Source organism: Dermacentor variabilis, chromosome 4, assembly GCF_050947875.1.
Source record: "Dermacentor variabilis isolate Ectoservices chromosome 4, ASM5094787v1, whole genome shotgun sequence".
NCBI lineage: Eukaryota > Metazoa > Arthropoda > Arachnida > Ixodida > Ixodidae > Dermacentor > Dermacentor variabilis.
The window spans coordinates 182,562,183-182,580,695 of NC_134571.1; the positions used below are offsets into that span (position 1 = coordinate 182,562,183).

At 45.8% G+C, this 18,513-nt stretch overlaps 1 protein-coding gene across 4 annotated transcripts in view; it reads left to right on the top strand.

The window, feature by feature from the left end:
• The first annotated feature begins 5,812 nt into the window (after positions 1–5,812).
• The window catches only part of LOC142579983 (uncharacterized), a 105,417-nt gene continuing 92,716 nt past the window's right edge, over positions 5,813–18,513 (top strand). For 2 of the 4 annotated variants that reach the window (XM_075690683.1, XM_075690684.1), the window contains exons 1-3: positions 5,929–6,048; positions 9,503–9,651; positions 13,360–13,561. In XM_075690683.1, the coding sequence (XP_075546798.1) occupies positions 5,958–6,048; positions 9,503–9,651; positions 13,360–13,561 (442 nt within the window). In that variant the 5' untranslated portion in view covers positions 5,929–5,957. The other 2 variants (XM_075690685.1, XM_075690686.1) reach the window with 2 other exon arrangements.

The following is an 18,513-nucleotide window of genomic DNA, read 5'->3' on the forward strand; positions in this document are numbered from 1 at the left end:
CAGGTAGCTGCCACGAACGGTCCGCAGTCAGCAAATCCGTGTAGATTGGCGTCCACGGCACAGTCGTTCCGTCAGCTAAGGGTGAAGAACAGAAGTATGATTAGGAGCAAGGTTCGGCCGCAAATCCCACTCGGCAGCTGATGTTCGGTCCTTTTTATAGCGATTCCGGGAGGGGGTGCCACCACTGGCAGCGATGGCGCTTGCCCTGTGGACTGTTTAACCCATGCGATCAGTTGAAGAACGGGCGGTGAACTGGTGATCCGGCAGTGATCCTAGTGAACACGTGGCGGCAGGTAGCTGCCACGAACGGTCCGCAGTCAGCAAATCCGTGTAGATTGGCGTCCACGGCACAGTCGTTCCGTCAGCTAAGGGTGAAGAACAGAAGTATGAATAGCAGCAAGGTTCGGCCGCAAATCCCGAAAGTCCACTTCGAAAGTGGCTTTTTACACGAAGTCGGCGCTCGCGACGAAGCACGGCGTCCCAAAAAGCAGCTCAACGAGGATCCTGCACGACAAGGAGAAGCTAAGGGATGGCTTCGAAAGTTCGCGATTGGGGCCCCAGAGGAAGCGTCTGCGACAAGGCGACCACGAAGAACTAGAGAAGTGTCTCGTTTTGTGGCTTAGGAGAGCCCGGAGTCAGAACATTCCCATAAACGGGCCACTAATCCCTGTGAAGGCAGAGGAGTTTGTCCTTCAACTTGAGGTAACAGACTTCTTGTGCAGTGAGGGCTGGCTGACAAGGTTTAAAGACAGAAACGGCCTCATTTTTCGCACCATTGGAGGAGAAGCCGCAGCAGCTGACGCGACAGCGTTTCGCGACTGGCACGCAGGGCGGCTTTCGGAGATTATGCGTCAATTAAAAAACGATGACATCTACAACGTAGATAAAACCACGCTTTTCTTTAAGCTCCTGCCAACGAAATCGATGGCTTTCAAAGGAGAGAAATGCACAGGTGGCAAAGTGAGCAAAGAAAGACTGTTTTTGTAAGAGTGAACATGTCGGGCAGCATTATGCAGCATCGTTCCAGCGCACAATTTAACACAGACGAGAAGAGAAAGACAACACGAACGCGTTCGTGTTGTCTTTCTCTGATCGTCCGTGTTCAGTTGTGCGCTGGAACGATGTTTCATATTCCTAATCACAACCAACTAGCCCAGCTGTCCATACATGTCAGGCAGCGACAAGTTGAAGCTGCTTCTGATCGGTAAATAGAAAAAGCGTCACTGTTTTAAGGGCATGACTAATATGCCCGTGACTTACGAGTCAAACTCAAAAGCGTGGATGATGCAAGCCCTCTTCAACAAATGGTTGCACACCGAGGATGCGCGATTTTAGCGGCAGAAGAGGAAAGTACTTTTTCTTGTTGATAACTGCCCTGGACATGGGACTGTAAGAGGACTGAAGTCGATTCAATTGGAGTTTCTCCCGGCCAGTACTTGGGCACTGTTGCAGCCCATGTCTCAGAGAGTTATTCAAGCCCTGAAAGCCCGCTTCCGCAAGTGTTTCTTGCAGATGATGCTGGTGTGTATGAACCAGAATAAAGAGTACAAGGTGGACATTCTTGGCACCATTCATCTTATTGCCGATGCCTGGAGGCAGCTGACTGCTAATACTATAGCAAATTACTTTAGGCACGCGGGATTTTTTTCGAGACCAGGAATCCGACTGAGGATTGCCTGAATGTGACGGTGAAGATGCCCTTGAGAGGCAGGAGGTAGTAGAGCAGTGTGCTTTAAAGGAAATCCATCTCGACTTTGATGAGTACGTGCACGTCGATGGTGATGTTGTGACTTGCCCTGAAAACAGGGTGGAGAGCATTGTTGCTAAGGAGTATGATGAAGAAGAAAGGGAGCCAGAAGAGGAATCTGAAGGGGTAGCTACCGTGGAGCCTTCGACACTTCAAGGAGCCGAATCAGCTCTGCAGTATCTCAATTTTTTTCTTTGTCTGAAGGAGGATCTGAAATGTTTGTCCAAAGCTTAAGCGCCATGGAAAAAACAATCATAAAGATGCAATTTCAAGGACTCAAGCAAAGCAATATTGGTGCATTTCTTAGTCCACAATGACTAATTGTTGCCAAATAAACTTTGTGAGTGCTGTACCAAAACCTCTTGCGGTTTTCTTCCTTTCTGAAAAACTTATCAGGTACATTCACCTTCTAGTGCTTAGAGTTCCATAAAAGCGTATTAAGAGGGCACGCACATAAATCTGCACTTTTGCACATCTCTCTCAGTAAACGGAATTCCTGTTAAATGAAAATAATTTTTTAGGTCCCTTGGAGTTCCGTTTATTGAGAGTCTACTGTGCTTCCAACCTTATCTGCTTCCTTAATACCAAGGTCATTCTGGCAACTAGGATTTGAAATCCGCCGCAGGTATGTTTTTAGGTCACTCAGATGTCTTGGATTGGCTTATAATTTCTTTGCGAATAGTTTTAAGATAAAAGTGAAGTTATATGGCTTGTTTTGGTTGGATAGTCGAAACGGATTGGTCTCCAATATGGTGTCGTCCCCATGTCTGGTGGGTTGTCTGCGAAAAAGTATCTCATACGCATTCGTCGAGAAAATTCTGGAAGGTCTTTGTGAAGCTCGAATGCATTTATTTTCCTGTTCGTCGGACAAAAGTTCAGGCCCTTGGTGAGCACGGCTATTTCTTCTTTGCTTAATGTTTTTAAAATGTCTGCAACAATAGACAGGTTTAATTTTGTGGAAGCTTCCGCCACGTCTGGTATTTCTAGGATCGAGGTCCCTCATGCTGGCGTGAGGTGGCTGCTTTCCTATAAGGTTGTTTTTGATGAAAATTAGCTTTTTCCATTGTTTTTGAACCAATTTTCCAGACTGTTTTTCATCGTAATGCTTTAATTCTTTCTTCTCATCCGGTGTCAAAGCTGCGTTCCGAAGTCTGTGGCTAAAGCTTTTGAGTTCGCAGTGTTCGCAGTGTTCCTTGATGATATTCAAAAGTTAAAGTTAGGCATTGTTCAATGTTTCTCAGTTTGCGCGATGGTGTAGTGGGCGCGTTCCTAGAGCTTGTATTTCCTTCAGCGTCAGAGCTTCAGGGATTATATGGTTCTCTGTGTAGACGTTTTTTTACGTTTATATCAACTGTACGACCCCTTTTACCATGTACACCAGCCCCCGCTTGCTTCTACTCATGCCACCCTACTATTATGGTTTCGATTAACCCCCCTTTATATATATATTTTTTAAAGAGCCTCACCAACACATTCCAAAGTCTAAGATACCAGGCTACCTTTTTCGGTGCCTCAGCCACACAGGGTATTCCCACTTCTGTATACGGCCGTGATGAGACTTACGCTGAGCTACTGCGGTAATGTCCCTTGAAAGGGCATGCCGCTACTTTCTAGCCACCCCATGCATTGCACCGCAGACTCGTTGTCGCCATCCTAACTCTTTCAAAATTACCCGATGCATTGCTGCGACGCTAGTCAGCTCATTTTTTCAACTTATGTCTTTTTGGGTATTTTTTTTACTCGCGCACTGACCGCCTGACCGGCTAATCTAAAGCCACAAAAACTTGTCGGAAACGACACCCCTGCATGCTCCCTAATCGCTCGCTTCCGCAACGGCCTGCATGCCTTTCTTTTTGTTTTCTTGTTCTTTTTTCCCTCTTGGTGTCCTTTTTTTCTCATTTTCTTTCTTTTCTCCCCGTCTTTTCACTCCCCCGCTCTTTTCTCCGTCTTGAGAACGACGCACCGACGTCAGGCGACAGTGCTCATTCTCTTTGAAATCGGTCCCTTTACAACCAACCTCCAATGACAACAACCGCACGTGACATCACTACACTAACCCTTTAAAGCTAACATGCCGATGATGACAAGGCCGCTTTTGACGATGCCCTGTACAACGCCTCTCACGACATACACGATGTGCAATGGGCATCCTCACCATGTGTATTTGAAGGAAGGACCTAACCTCCCCTTTGCAATCGACGATATTCGTTCCATAGGAAGATCTTCTGTCCGAGTTTATGGAACGTCTCCTTTTATACTTGCGTAGTCAGAAAATTACAAGGTGTAAACACAAGTTTTATTAGGGTTCCGTGATGAAATTGAGTAAAGGCATGGGACAGCGCATCAGTATATGGCTATAAAGAGTACTCAAAAGCACTTTTTAGGTGATATCAAATCCTGACTAGTATCTGAAATTTCGTCGCAATCTTTAGATATGGTCCAGGGATACATTGGCGAAAATCTAAAGAGTGAGAATACTTCCCATGACATATTCGCTGGTACTAGAGTTCAGTGACCACTACTTGTATTTAGCAAATCATTTATGCAGCGATACCAGTTCCCGAAAACGAATACGAAGCCACGAGTTCTAACTTAACCCCCGAAGTCACGTTTTAAGGAAATGGAAGGCTCTAAACATAACAGCTCCACAAATAGCGCTCGCAATCGACCATAGAAATGTTTTATCCTTAAGTGATTGGTCATGGTGGCGGCATGGTAACTTTTCTGGTTACTTTTTAAGCATCTGCAATGAACTAGATACATTTATGGCTACTTTTCGCAGTTTCGTGGCCACTTTTCTTCTTTTGCACGTGCCAACACTGCAACGTGAGGACAGTCTGCTGCACCAGCGTGTGTGAGGGGGATCAGTGCGCCAGTAAGGGGCTACGATCAGCGGCTACGAGTAAGGCTTGATGTGATGCTACCTTGGGTGTTACTCCTTAGACGGGCGCCATGACTTGCTGGCGAAGAAGGGCTGCTCTCTTCGTTGGTGGAACGAAAGCGTGAGAAGAAAAGTGACGATGGCCACGATATGGCGCCAAAGTAGCACACGTCGTATGCATTGAAACAAAGCTGTGCATGCGCTGGGGCCTGTCTGCGGTGGCTTCTGTGAAACGCAACCACGCGTCATCCACACGCAGCGTCTCGGGATCTCCCGATTAGCGGCGAAAACGCGCCACACTTCAGGCAGTTTGGAACGTGCCGCACAAGACAGATTCTCCGCACCAGCCAATATATCGCGAAATCAAAACGCATATAAAGCTGCACTCAAATTTTGCATTAGGCAGTATAGTAATTGCCGCTGAATAAAAGTAATCAATAGTAGAGTTATGAACAGCTTTGAATTAGAGAATTAGCAAAAACGAGGGCTTACTACGAGTGTATGGAAAAATTCACAGAATCAACCTATTGCCGCACCCATCCGGGAAGTTTTCTGGTTGACCACGTGGTATCGATGCTGAGGTTGCACTTCCATCGCGTACGTTCGCATCTGCTAAGGGCAAATACCTGCATCTCCCCCGCGGCTACCTTGGTTAGACAGGCGCTTGCGGCGAGACCTTTGTGATTGGGCCTCAGCACAGCTTGTTCAATTCAGTCATTGCGGCATAAACGCTTCCCTATTCGCAGTTTACATGTCTTCCGCTCGCCGAAACAGAACATATGCCCTCCCATTCAATGCGAAATAAAAGAAGAAAGTCAGCGCCTTTGCAAGACGTCGGTGAAATTTCTCCATAGGACAGTACGTGACTCCAATTTAGGCGAACCCACTTGACCTTATCACATGAGCTCTCCGACTTTCGAAACGATTGGCTTCTAGAGATTGTCATATAAGGTCTCAAAAAAATTGATAGCGAGCCCCTCCTACCACCCAAAAGCGTGAACGCTCGAGTAGGCTCTTATCGACAAAAGAAAAATGCTACATACAAAGGGGCGAGCAGAGAAACTTGGAGAGTCCTCTGACAGTTCTTCTCTGTTTGCGTAGCCAGATAAGATACGGTTGGAAGCGCAGAAGCCAATAAAACACGATAATACCGTGGCTTTCCTTTGACGACGCCTCTTCTGCGCAAAGTCCTTAGATTAAAGGCGAGTGCGGAGATTCGATCGGCGTCATCATGCTTGATTAGGTTTACGCTTCCAGTGCACCGTCAGCAGAAGCGGCTGGCGCTGTATTTTCGGTAAGCTCCCTCGAGGCCCTGTTTGCTTGCAATTCATGGCTTCCTTTTCGCTTCCAGCCAAGCGAACACAGGTCGTGAACCTGACAGAAACGTGCAACTCATTGTTTACTGGCGGTTCACACACAGGTAAGCCTTCAACACGTTATTTAATGAACGGAACGTACGCAGAATTGACGCAAGGCATGAGCGAACTCAAGTGTTATCATACCTATATTATTATCATTGTAGATATTTGTTTATATTTCTGAGTTGCAATTATGTGAACTTGTATAAGTAGGGACGACATGTAGGGGATACATGTTGGCCCAAGACGCGCCTTCGTGTATGTTATCACCAAACCTATAGTGAAAACATTTGTATGAGGTTGCTCAGGCCAAGCGAATGGTGGTGTGCGCTCTGGAACCAACGCCAGAAGCAGCAATTGCGCTGTGTTGATCGATGAGTCGCTAATGCAAAAGTTAGCAGCGGACAGTAAATAAAGCACTCTTAGTGGCACAGAGATAACTTTTGCTGTCGCTAAATGTCTGTGATTGTCGAGACCATCATTTTAGTGGTCCGTATGAAGTCTCCGTAGGATTCGTTGCTCCTTAAGAAGCGCACGAATATTCAGTTGGCAGAATTAACAGAACTACGCCAACCTACTAAACGTGATGCGTAAATGATGTTTTATTTCACGCCGGAAGGAACTTCGGGCGGTATCTTGGTGGACATTTTACGATTGGCTCTCAATAGTGAGAGATGATAGTCTAACTTATGTGAACAAAGCACGCGGCTTGCTTTGTCGCTGGCTGCGATCGCCGTGGCTAAAAGCAGCATACGGTCTTCTTTGCTCATGGGCGCTCGGGTTTTACTTTTCTACGTAGAATAATACTGCATCACATGAGTAGGTACGTTTGTTTTGTTTTGTTTAACAACAGTATTTTGTGGAAGGTTTTAGTGGTTACACAACCTTCGATTATCATTTTTTAGCAGAACAGTATTAATTAATAAATTCAATCGCAGAAAACTTGAGCCAATCAAACTTCGCTATGTATCTAGAGGGGTCTAGTCTAGCTGTAGATTTCAACAGGTGAAATAAACAGTGGAAATCCTGAATTCGTAATATCTTGAACAAAAATAGCATGGCATATTAATATACTTCTACGGCAGTCGCATTGAAGCGGATGTTTGGCGGCCTCTACATAACGGCAGCTCAAATTATCAACTGTATCTGCTAGGTCGGAAGAAGGTAGACACTTCATATAGGCAGCGTGCTACAGAATATTTGGTACGCTAAATTACAAGCCGAGTCGCTATTATGGCGCAGGAAAACAGGTCGATCCGCTGCATTCTACCGCTTCCACCACCTGTCAATTTACAATCTCTACGAGCGACCGCATAACGTCGAGATGGCGTAAATCCAACTTCTCGGTGCAGAGAGACTGCCAAAAGTATCAGAGTGCGTACTATACCATGAAAACAAGAAGCGGTGCCTGGAATCGGCTGGCGCATTCGTAGGGAAAGACAATGTGCAGCATCCAAGCATACGCATACAACTACATTATTATATAAACACGTTGGCATTAATTGATTCAGAGAGGCGCCACAGACCTGCATGCAGATCACTCCTATAATCTACGCGTGGGCCATTCCCCGATGGCTGCTTCATCGATTATAAGGAAACGATACACGCTCTTACCAGCCTCCAAGCAGACCGCAGCCTGCGTGTACTCGTTGGTTTCAATCTACGAGTACACGAGTACGAGTATCCGTACCAGAACCTATATGAACTGCATAATCACTATCCGAGGTATCACAAAACAAAGCCTTTATCGGCACACCCACAGAATCTCAACGGCACACACGCTGTATTTTTTCCACAAGTAATTGGAAGTCACTTTGACGTTGTACGTAAATTTTTGCTACCCTGTAAGACATAAACTGAGACGTATTCAAGATGCAACTCTAGGAGGAGTTCTTGTTTGTCTATTTTGTCTATAAGTGTTTTATATCTATCGTTCATCTTACCGGTGACCAGAACAAAGTCTAACCTTGGTATTTAGCCAGTGCTGAACCTTTTGCCTATACTGCTGTTTTTAATTTCCCGGATAACTTTAGCCAAGGTTTAGATATATGCAATGCAATCTGGGAAAACGGGACCGATTGCATGTTGGTTACTGTATGTAACGGTTAACACAGTTTAATAAAGTGACTCTTTTGAATATTGATTCAAGAATAATTACCCTCTGCAAAAGTGCCGAATATAGGGTAAAACTTCAAATGAAAAGTTTGTAGGGCCCTCTGCGAAAAATCTCACGCAGTGCCTTTTAATTTAATCAGCTGAGTTATGGATTGCGGCCCACCATTCCGCTCCCACGGTGTTGCGGAGTGCGGAAATGTTTGGAAATCCTTTGGAATGATAGGAGTTTGGCCATTACCAATCTTTAACTGGCTTAGCTGACCGATTCTACAACTACTTTCCAGTAAATGAAACGCTTTCTCTATAATGGCTGAATACTTTCGCTTACATGGCCCTTAACAATAACATACCCTTGAAACCTTAACAATCTCACCAATCATAATGCGTATAATTGTTGCCGCGTACGTACTATTATTTTGTCACTTCGAAAAGCATTCTTGCTTGGCACGACAATATCGCGTTTTCTATTTACTGGAATATGCTAGGTGGCATTATTTTTTCCGAACACCTTTGTGAACACCTTTTATCCCGCCTTCTCGATATTAGGCAATGTGGAAAAAAAAAAACAAAGCGCGTGCTTAAAGTCACCATGGACTGTCGCAGGCTGTTATCATATGCGGCTTCGTCTTTCGCCTCAAAATTTCTGTGGTCATTCAAGAGTGGTCAATCATTCTCGGCAGCTAATTGGTGCGGACTTTAAATGCACGCAATCCTTGTAATGCAGAAAAGTTTCATGGTCATCAGAGGTGCTGAATGTGTAGAATACCGTTTTCTTGGTAACTATTGCGGCAGAGGCAGTCACCTATGGAGGATACTTAAAGAGCTGTGATTAAAAAAAACGGAAACCTGTAAGAAATTGGCCAAGTCTAGTTTAGAGAAATTTACAGATATACTGCACTTGTAGTGCTGTTTAAAATGAAAGTTAAGCGGTATAGAACAATGTGCTAATTTGATTCAAATTCCATTCCGGAATTTTGATGTTTAATTTCTTTTCCATTTCATCTGCCCGACAACCATTCCGCTGGTTGCAAAACATGAAATGATTATCATTTCAACTTCGCGTAGCCACTGCGCAACTCTAGCAGAAAGTCCGCAATGTATTAAATAAATCAAGCGACATGCCTTCTTGTGTGCCTCATTTACAACAATCTCAATCGTGTCATGTAAAATGCTATAGTTGCAATTGTGCCTGAAGCAGCCTAAAGAGGCAGAGGTGGTTAAAGTGCTACAATACATTTCCCTAAGAAGCCGTACTGTACAGAACTATTTCGTGCGGTTGCTGCGAGTACAGAAGGGCAACGTTGTCCATTGCACGTAGAGTTATGAGACTACAAATCAGGAATATTTATTTCAGAAATGTCCACAAGCTTTTATGTGCTTCAATTTTGCTCTGTGATGCAGTGATCCCAATAATATTACCAAGAAATATGAAGGCTCGTATACATGATCGTGTCATCTACTCGCCATACCCCAATGTGAACATTCCTGAGTGCTCGTTCTACTATCTGGCCAAGGAGAAACTGCTGGTGAACCCTGAAAAACTACTTCTGGTGAGTACACAGTAATGTTTGTTTCGGGATCACATCACATGTACATCCGGAGTCGTGGCTGTGTTGCAAGTCACGGTCGAGTTCTTGCAACGGTAGCGCACCACATTGCATTTCAGGCACATTGTAGACACTCACAAGAAGGTAATCATCCAGCAAGTCACTAATGCACTAGACTAAGATAGTAAAGCAGGCCAGGTTTCCTGATGCGGCCCTGTAAATGCGGGTGCGTCCAATCAAGGGAGAGAAACGAAAACTCGGACGAGTGCCGGCTTGTGCTCTCCTCCACTCATGGAAGTAATGTAGTTGTCGAGTACAGTTTCTAATTCGTGTCGGACAGCTTTGCGCGAGGAATGATGCGCTATGTTTAAACTATGGAACGTAGCAATTCTTCTTTTGTAAAGCATTACTTACCCTAATACATATCATTATGGTAACAAATGCTTTACAATGGCTCATATGTTCTCCAACGTCAGATTTCATGGCACTGCAGTTTCACGTCTGTTTTAAGGAGCAACTGTTATTGAGAAGAGCTCGTGTTTCTGCAAAGCTGTGACGCCATGCAAGTGCGATGTACGTGGAAAGAGTAAAAGTCTGCTTTCCTAGGCCCGTTTGAAAAAACGTACATTCCTTCTAAAGGAGCCCATGCATACACGTACCTGCTTACCTGCTTATACGCGTTTCAAACAACGACTTCGTGCCAGTAAGTGGCCAGTCAAAGAAAAAAAAACGATCACTTCAGATTGATAAGAACAGAAATTTGCCTCTGCTGAAGGGAGACCACCTTTATCATTCTAGTTTGGTGGAAAAAAAGTCGGACGCAGTAAATGCTGGGAAAGTGTTACATATAAAAGACGTTCGCCTGAATTGGTGCCTGGGCATCTTGGTAATAAGTTGCTATTATCAAGAATGTCAAAACAACATTAGGTCCTAGATGAATACTCCGGCTATACATTAATCCAAAAGCCCGATGAAAAGGTGTGAGGTCTAATGACCGTGGAAGGATCGTTGTAATGACAAGAAAAATGTTAGAATTGTTTTATCTTTGAAAAGAAAAGGCCTGAGTATGAGAAAATAAGTTGTTCTCTTGTATGATAGGTGAGAACTTGCAGTAAAGAAACACTGTATACAGATGTCAGTAAAGCAATACATGTTACAAATGAATGTTGTGTCGCAGAACATTGCATCAGGTTAATTACGGACCACTCAACCACGGGAGAGCACTTCCGCAATAAAAAATACAATAGGAATACCGATGAAGCTAACAGGTGTTGACCACGGCAGGTAACTAAGAAGCGAGAGACATGGTAATATTTATTGGCACCAAGCTGCCTTTGGGGTCAGAGGCTTCCCTATTAGCGGAGCTCCAAAATTGGAATCACGCGATGGCAAGCGACGGTGCAGCTCACGTGGTTTCCGGTGGTCCATCGAGATTGTGTGAAATACACGAAGTAGGCTTTTTCATACTATTTGATTTCGCGGCACGGAAAGGGCGACCTCCTGCTCACGCACCATTGTACCGAGAGTAAGTTTGCAAACGGTTATGATGAAGTAAGACACATTTTATGGCTAATTAATCGGCAAAAGCTTGTGTGTGTCTGACTTATTTCTAGTCCAGGATCATGCGTGGTTCAGCATTTCGCAAATCGTCTACTGTACGTGTAGACGGTTTGAAAACTGCACTGAGAACTACTACAAAGGCTAGCCTAGATAAGGAGATTCACATGTATGACGAACGAAAGACTTACTGAAGTCATGAGAACTATAACTATAAGGTTCTACTACCTTATTTTCAAGATTTTTTCGCAGATGAAGCTCGCCGCTTCGAATTAAGAGTCGCAGACTGCGAAGGCAAAGTCAGCGCCAGTAGCAATACATGGCAATGCGATGTGCCTTGTTGTGTAAACAGAAAACATTATATATCAGGACGCACCACATAGACCCTCTGTGAGTGGGCCGCTGGTGCTCACCTCTCTATTTCGTCAGAGCAAGTACCGGTTTATTGCTACAATCATACATTCATGCATATCTTCAAGTAAAGGTAGAAAATTTAGCCCTTCATTTACGTAGGTATGTGTAATATCGCAGGAATATATATATATGCGGTTTGACTACAACACTCTTTCTCTATGTCAACATCATCGCTAATGCCAGAGTTGCCAGTGTTTCATTGCAGGACAAGTCATTTGCGCTCATGAATATTACGAGACAGTCCTTTACACATGCGCATATTTATCGCTGAAGTATTGCAGAATGTTTTTGGCTCTGAGCGGCAGTCGATATCACAAAAAAGTTACTTCAAATTACACGTTCTGTCCACACATCATGTATCTAGGACGTTGTTTGGACTTTCATACAAGAGGATTGACTGAATATTATATTTAAACACTTCTACGTGTGTTCTTCGCTCTCTACACGAATAGTAAGCAAAATAACTTTAAGATGTCGTTTACAAGCCTTTAGGCGAGCCACGCACCTTCATAAAATGATTTAAGCAACAAGAACAAGAATAAGAAAGAGCAAAAACAAGAACACGAAAGTCTCTTGCAGTTGCCATGAATTCCACGGTGACACCTAAGTGAACCTATTTGCGCGCGCAGCAAGTGAGCCGCAGACACGCAATGCGACTGCCCAGCAGCGACCAGCCACATGGTAGGCACCGGCGCGAACCACGTTGCGCTGGCTGAAAAAGAACCTTGAATCCCTATCGATACTCGATTGCTCTCGGTTTAAACAAATAGTATTTCTCTGCCAGAATAACGGCGCAACTGAGAAAAATAAAACTACTAATTCATACCTTAAATTCCAGATCTTTGTTACACTCTGTGGCATTACAAATAATTGACAATTCCAAATAATTGATAACTGACAATTAATCAAACATTCGCGGTAACTTTTCAAAAGGATTTCCAGCGTTACCATAGGCTCAATAAAAAAATTCAAGCTCTGTAATGGAGTGCCCTGTAGAGGAGTTCCGCTTCACAAGTGCATGAATACTACACTCTTCTATTATGAAGTATGGGTTACAGCGTAGTCACTTACCAGAGCGAGATAGTGTCTATCAATCGTAGTGGGTCGTAGTATACCCATTGGCAATATTTGCCAGACTATAAGCGATTTCATATCACCTAGAGGCGTAATAGCAGTGTCCGTCAGCCAAGTCTCTGCTGGTAAACTCTTCAGTCGGTAAATATTTCAGAACTAAAATAATAATGCCAAGGGGATGGAGATATCAGCTTGAAAACTTCTTTGTCTTGTAACCTACTCTTTCGCGCAAAGACGAGCCCCTTTTGCTCCACAATACCCATATACGCAGAGTACTCTGTGCAACGTAAGGACGATGTATCCCCGCTAACATGAATATCGTTGTAGCACCTGCACATTCCAGCATTCATCCCCGTACGTGTGGGAACCTCTATAGTATTGTTGTAGGCAATGAGACACTGTCCTTAAGCTTATGACACCATCTGGTGTCTTTCGTTTGCAACTCAGGAAGTGGTGGATGTAATGTCGTCGAGGATTTTGAAGCCTGGGTGTGACTCGGAGGTGGCTCCTATGGCGAGCAGCTGAATTGCTCGAAGGATAGACTGCTTCAGGACAATGAGAAGCACATAGTTAGGTCAAATAAACTTCAGATGGAAGGTGGTACAATTGTGCCATGCGGTACATTAGTAGAGCGTTGCAAACGAGTGACGTTACGACCATTTGCAGGTTAGCGATGTCGTGAGCCTCACTCGAAGCCAAACCTTGGCTCACATGAAGCGTTATGCTGCTGGTTTCCGGAATAATGGCGTGGTTCCTGGAGACAGGGTTTGCATACACCTGGACAATGGAGTGGAAAATCTGGTAGCCATCTATGGCTGCATCCTCGCTGGAGCAGTCGTTGTCTTAGCCAAGCCTTCGCTCACCGAAAGTAAGTGGAACACTATTTTCTTTTTGTTTGCTTGCAATGGAGGAACGAAGAGTTGAGGGGGGGCGAGGAGGTGTGAGTGGCCGAGAAAGAGCAATTCTGGGTACAGAAGAAGAGTAATCGAAAATTGTGTACAGAAGTTTATGATTATGCACAAATCACTGACCGTAAAGCTTGTCTTTCTGCACCTGCTCTATTTTTCTTCGACTCCCCTATCTACCTCCCCACGTGTAGGGTGGCAAACTGAATAAGGTCTGGCTGACCTCCCTCCTTTTCCTTCCTGCCTTCTCTATCTCTGTCTTTCAGCAAAGCAAACTACCCCGCATTGGCAGTGAAACCACTTTCTCTGTCTTTATAAGTGCGTATTTCTGCGTTCGAAGAGACAAAACGTAGGTAAAACTAATGCTGGGTACTCCGAAACAAACATAATGAATTGTTAGGTGAGACCACCACTCGTCTTGTTTGTAGTTCTTTCAGTATCTGTCAATATGTGTAGGACATCAGTTTAGCAAGATTGCTTCAAATACCCTGCAAAGAAATGCTTTAGGGAAATGGAATTTTAAATAATAGCTACCGTGATTAGGTGAAAGCTACGTGATATGATGCGCAGTTATCGCTGTTTAAAGCGAAGCTTTCATTCACTCATTCTTCTACTATCCCATGGCTGCTACTGCTGCTATTGTCTTAAACACCACGTCGGGCGGTGCTTCAGAGCTTGTGTTTGCATGACAGGAGTGCGGCAGAAGGAGTGTGGCAGAGAGAAAAGGCAACGCGAGAAACTAGTGTGAACCTTTGCACTGCGGCGAACGTGCACAATGCCCTCTCCAGCTCCCTGGGCGTCGCTACATTAGCCTCGTGACATCTGTAAAATGTCTGACCGCCTCCAAACGCTGCAGAAATTCCAGCGCTGACCTCCCTACTAACGTGCAAGTGCAGAAGGAAACTAGATAGAATGATAGAGAGTCGGGTGGAGAGGAGGCAGAGAATGAGTAAAATCGACACAGTCGCGAATCAAGTGAAGAACAGCCTTGCCACGTTTCGCTTGCAGTTTCCATACAAGGTGGAGGTGGGTGATAAGGTAAATGTGACCTGAGAAGGCAAGGAAGCGCTTCACACGACACTGGTTGCGTGCAAATGGGTTAAATATAAGTGCAATGTATCGTACGGTGCGATTCTGCTAGTTCTGAAAAATAAATGCCACACATATTTGTCAAGCGCACAACTTACGCAGATCGTGCAGGAGAGCCGCATTCAAGCACACTGTAGGGTCTGTCAACACTGGGGAAGTTGTCACACGTTACATTAACACTTCTGTGCCCACCGTTTTAGTTTTGCAGCTATGACATTGCTCGAGGTCATGGGTTTGGTGCGGACTACGCCAGCCGCATTTCGACGAGGGCTAAATAATAAAACGCTCGTGCACACAAATTTAGGGACACATTACAGAAAACCACGGTGTCAAAATTGACCGCCACGGCGCCGTGCATCATAACCAATTGTGGTTTTTGCACGTACAGACCCATAATTACATAAATGTTCATTACTTTTGCCACGATGCGTTGTGCCATGTAAGGCAACGAATAAGCTCAACAGCCTCAAAGGTTATAAAGTATTGTGCACAACAACACCTCCGCGAAACTCCTCCCCTTGCGTTCTTTTTACTAGGCGGTCAAACCGCAGTAGTACGCGCAAGGTAAAATTTAACAGCAACTCGCCACCCTCGTGTTGGACTAAGCGTTGAAGAAACTCGCCACCACCTCCCCTTGCGTTCTTTTTACTAAGAGCACAAACCGCAGTAGTACACGTAAGGTAAAATTTAACATCAACTCGCCACCCTCCCGTTGTACTAAGCTTTGAAGAAACTAAACATTCGCCGTCAATATCTTCACTAAGCAAACATCACAGAATGATTCGGTTACATTGTTTTCCACAGCACGTGCGACCTGCATAACTTTTATTTTTTTTATTTGGACCCTTGTAAACGTTGTGAGTGCTCTTGCCTATGCAGACAGAAATAAAGTTCCCAATTTGCGTCTGACAAACCTTGTAGTGCTACAACATGCGAATAATACGCGCGACGACGAAGGATTGATAGTAATGGTGTAATGATGGTACAAATGTGGTGTGCCTAGGACGACTTGGTGATGACAGCATGGTGACAATGCGATGAGGCTGAATAACGACGATGGAACGAGCACGGTGGCATGAAAACGACTTGAGGTGGAAGGCCCCGAGTTAGGTGCCTGACAAATACCGCAGTGCATCTGTAAGTGACAAGTGCTGCACCTTATCAATAACTCGGAAAGGTGCTCAGGCCTGCCGTGTCTTGCATCGTACGCCTTACCGACGGTAATAGGTATCCAGTCTTCTTGAAGTGCAGCGCGAAGTGACCGACACAGAGACTAGAAGCAGACAGGACGACTTCTCTTCCTTTCTGCTCCTAATCTCTGTGTGTGTCACTTCGCCCTATAATACAAGAATATTGCCAGGACTTTGACACAACTGACAGCCACTCGGTGCAGTTCGGTGCCACATGCCTAGGCATGTTGGGTGACATCGAGAAGACAACTACGAAGTTGCCAGGACATCAATGTAAAAGATATGTAGCGTGGACCGAAGTCTTTCGTGGCTTTGTCTGTGGCATACTGGTGGAGTTGCTGGGTACGCGTCCACGTACTCTGGCCCCCAGGAACTGTAAGTGGACTACCAACGCAAACGTCGACGGCTTCAAAGAGTGCCTCCGGTATACGGCCTGCAAAATCTGCCAAGGAGGTCCACCACAACCGCAAGCCAGGCACAGGATTCATACGGCACGGGACAGCGTCCTGCGTCGCTTGTTCTCCACACGCCACGCTTGCCGCGGAAGAGTGGCTCAATGATTTCGATCGTGTGGCTGACGTCAATTATTGGGATGGACAGAAAAAGTTAAGCAACGTGTGCTTCGCCCTAGAGGACTCTGCCCGAACATAGTTCGCTAACCACGAGCCATCCCTCACCACCTGGCAAGAATTTTAAGGGCAGATTCGCGATACGTACAGTAGTCCTGCAAGAAAAGAGCGAGCAGAGCAAGCTCTTCAGAGTAGGGTTCAAAAGCTGAAAGAAAGCGTAGCCATGTTCGTAGAGGCCATGTCGCGGCTTTTCATGCGTGCTGACGCTTGCAAGACACAAGCGAAAAAGGTCCACCTGCTCATGCGGGCAGTGAAAGAGGAGCTGTTTCCTGGACTGATGCGAAGGCATCCAGCTACCGTAGCTGAGTTCTTCAGTGAAGCGACAACAATGGAGCGAGCATTCAAGCAACGTTATCGCCAAATCAGCCTAGGATCAGCATCTTCTCTTTCGTTGCACTATGACACCGATGCGCTTCGAGAGCATGTGCATTGTGTCATGCGGGAGGAGCTCGATCGACTACGGGGAGTGCGATTTCAACCAACCCTGACACCCCTCACAGATATCGTCCGCAAAAAAGTACGCCAGGCGGCACAGCCATTCGTGCAATCCAGACCTGAAGCCGCCACCGTACTGACTTATGCGCAAGCAGTGAGGCTACCTGCCCAAACCGTGAACCATCCTAACCCACCTTCTTCTGAAGAACCGCTGTGTAACTTCCAGCGCCATGCTGCACATACAAATATGTACGGGTCCACGAGCCCCCGAATCAATACGCAAAAGTCATACGTGTGGCGCACACTTGACTATCAGCCACTCTACTTCCACTGTGGCGAAGTGGGCAATTGCACCATGCCTGCTACTCCCGAGGAATACGACTCCAGGGCTATCACGCCGGCACTCATTCTCCACGGGAGCGACAGAGCCCGTGGGCGATGAGCGCCGGCAATATCTGGCCAGTCAACCTTCGTCGCCGTACGCGCACTTTCCACCAGTTGAACAGTCCCTGCTAACGACCCGATCTCCGTCTCCGCAGAGGCGCCAGTCACGATCACCACCTCCTTCACGATCGTCGTTACCTAGCCGCTGCACTACGTTCTGCGCTTCCATGGGCAACCGGCCCACGCGCCCAGGTCGGGGAAACTATGAATAGCGACCTCCAGGGGTGGGGCCGCTGTCAAACGCACTTCGAAAGAGCCTCCGCTGCGATACCCCACAACGATAACGACGATAGCGACGACGACAACGACGATTGCGTACCTTCGGCACCTTCCTTCTAAAAATGTGAACCTGTTCAACCAACATACTTGCTTCTGTAGATAAACGCCCGGTAACCGCTCTTGTCGATACTGGTGCCGATTATTGTGTCATGAGCGGACAACAGGCTACTGCACTTCGCAAGGTAACAACACCGTGACCAGGACAAGGTGGAGGTGGGTGATAAGGTAAAAGTGACCTGAGAAGGCAAGGAAGCGCTTCACACGACACTGGTTGCGTGCAAATGGGTTAAATATAAGTGCAAGGTATCGTACGGTGCGATTCTGCTATTTCTGAAAAATAAATGCCACACATATTTGTCAAGCGCACAACTTACGCAGATTGTGCTGGAGAGCCGCATTCAAGCACACCGTAGGGTCTGTCAACACTGCGGAAGTTGTCACACGTCACATTAACATGGTGTAATGATGGTACAAATGTGGTGTGCCTAGGACGACTTGGTGATGACAGCATGGTGACAATGCGATGACGCTGAATAACGACGATGGAACGAGCACGACGGCATCGAAACGACTTGAGGTTTAAGGCCCCGAGTTAGGTGCCTGACAAATACCGCAGTGCATCTGTAAGTGACAAGTACAGACGGCGGTCATGTTCTCACGCCGATCGGCAAATGCACTGCGAGGGTACAATACAGATTCGTGAGGTCACATTTGGCGGTTCATTTATTATATTGCCAGAGTGTTCTAGGCAGGTCATACTCGGCATGGACTTTCTTCGGGAGTACGGCTCTATCACAAACTTTCGCGAGTTCCTTGTCAGTTTTTCCAGCGAACACGCAACTCATTCGG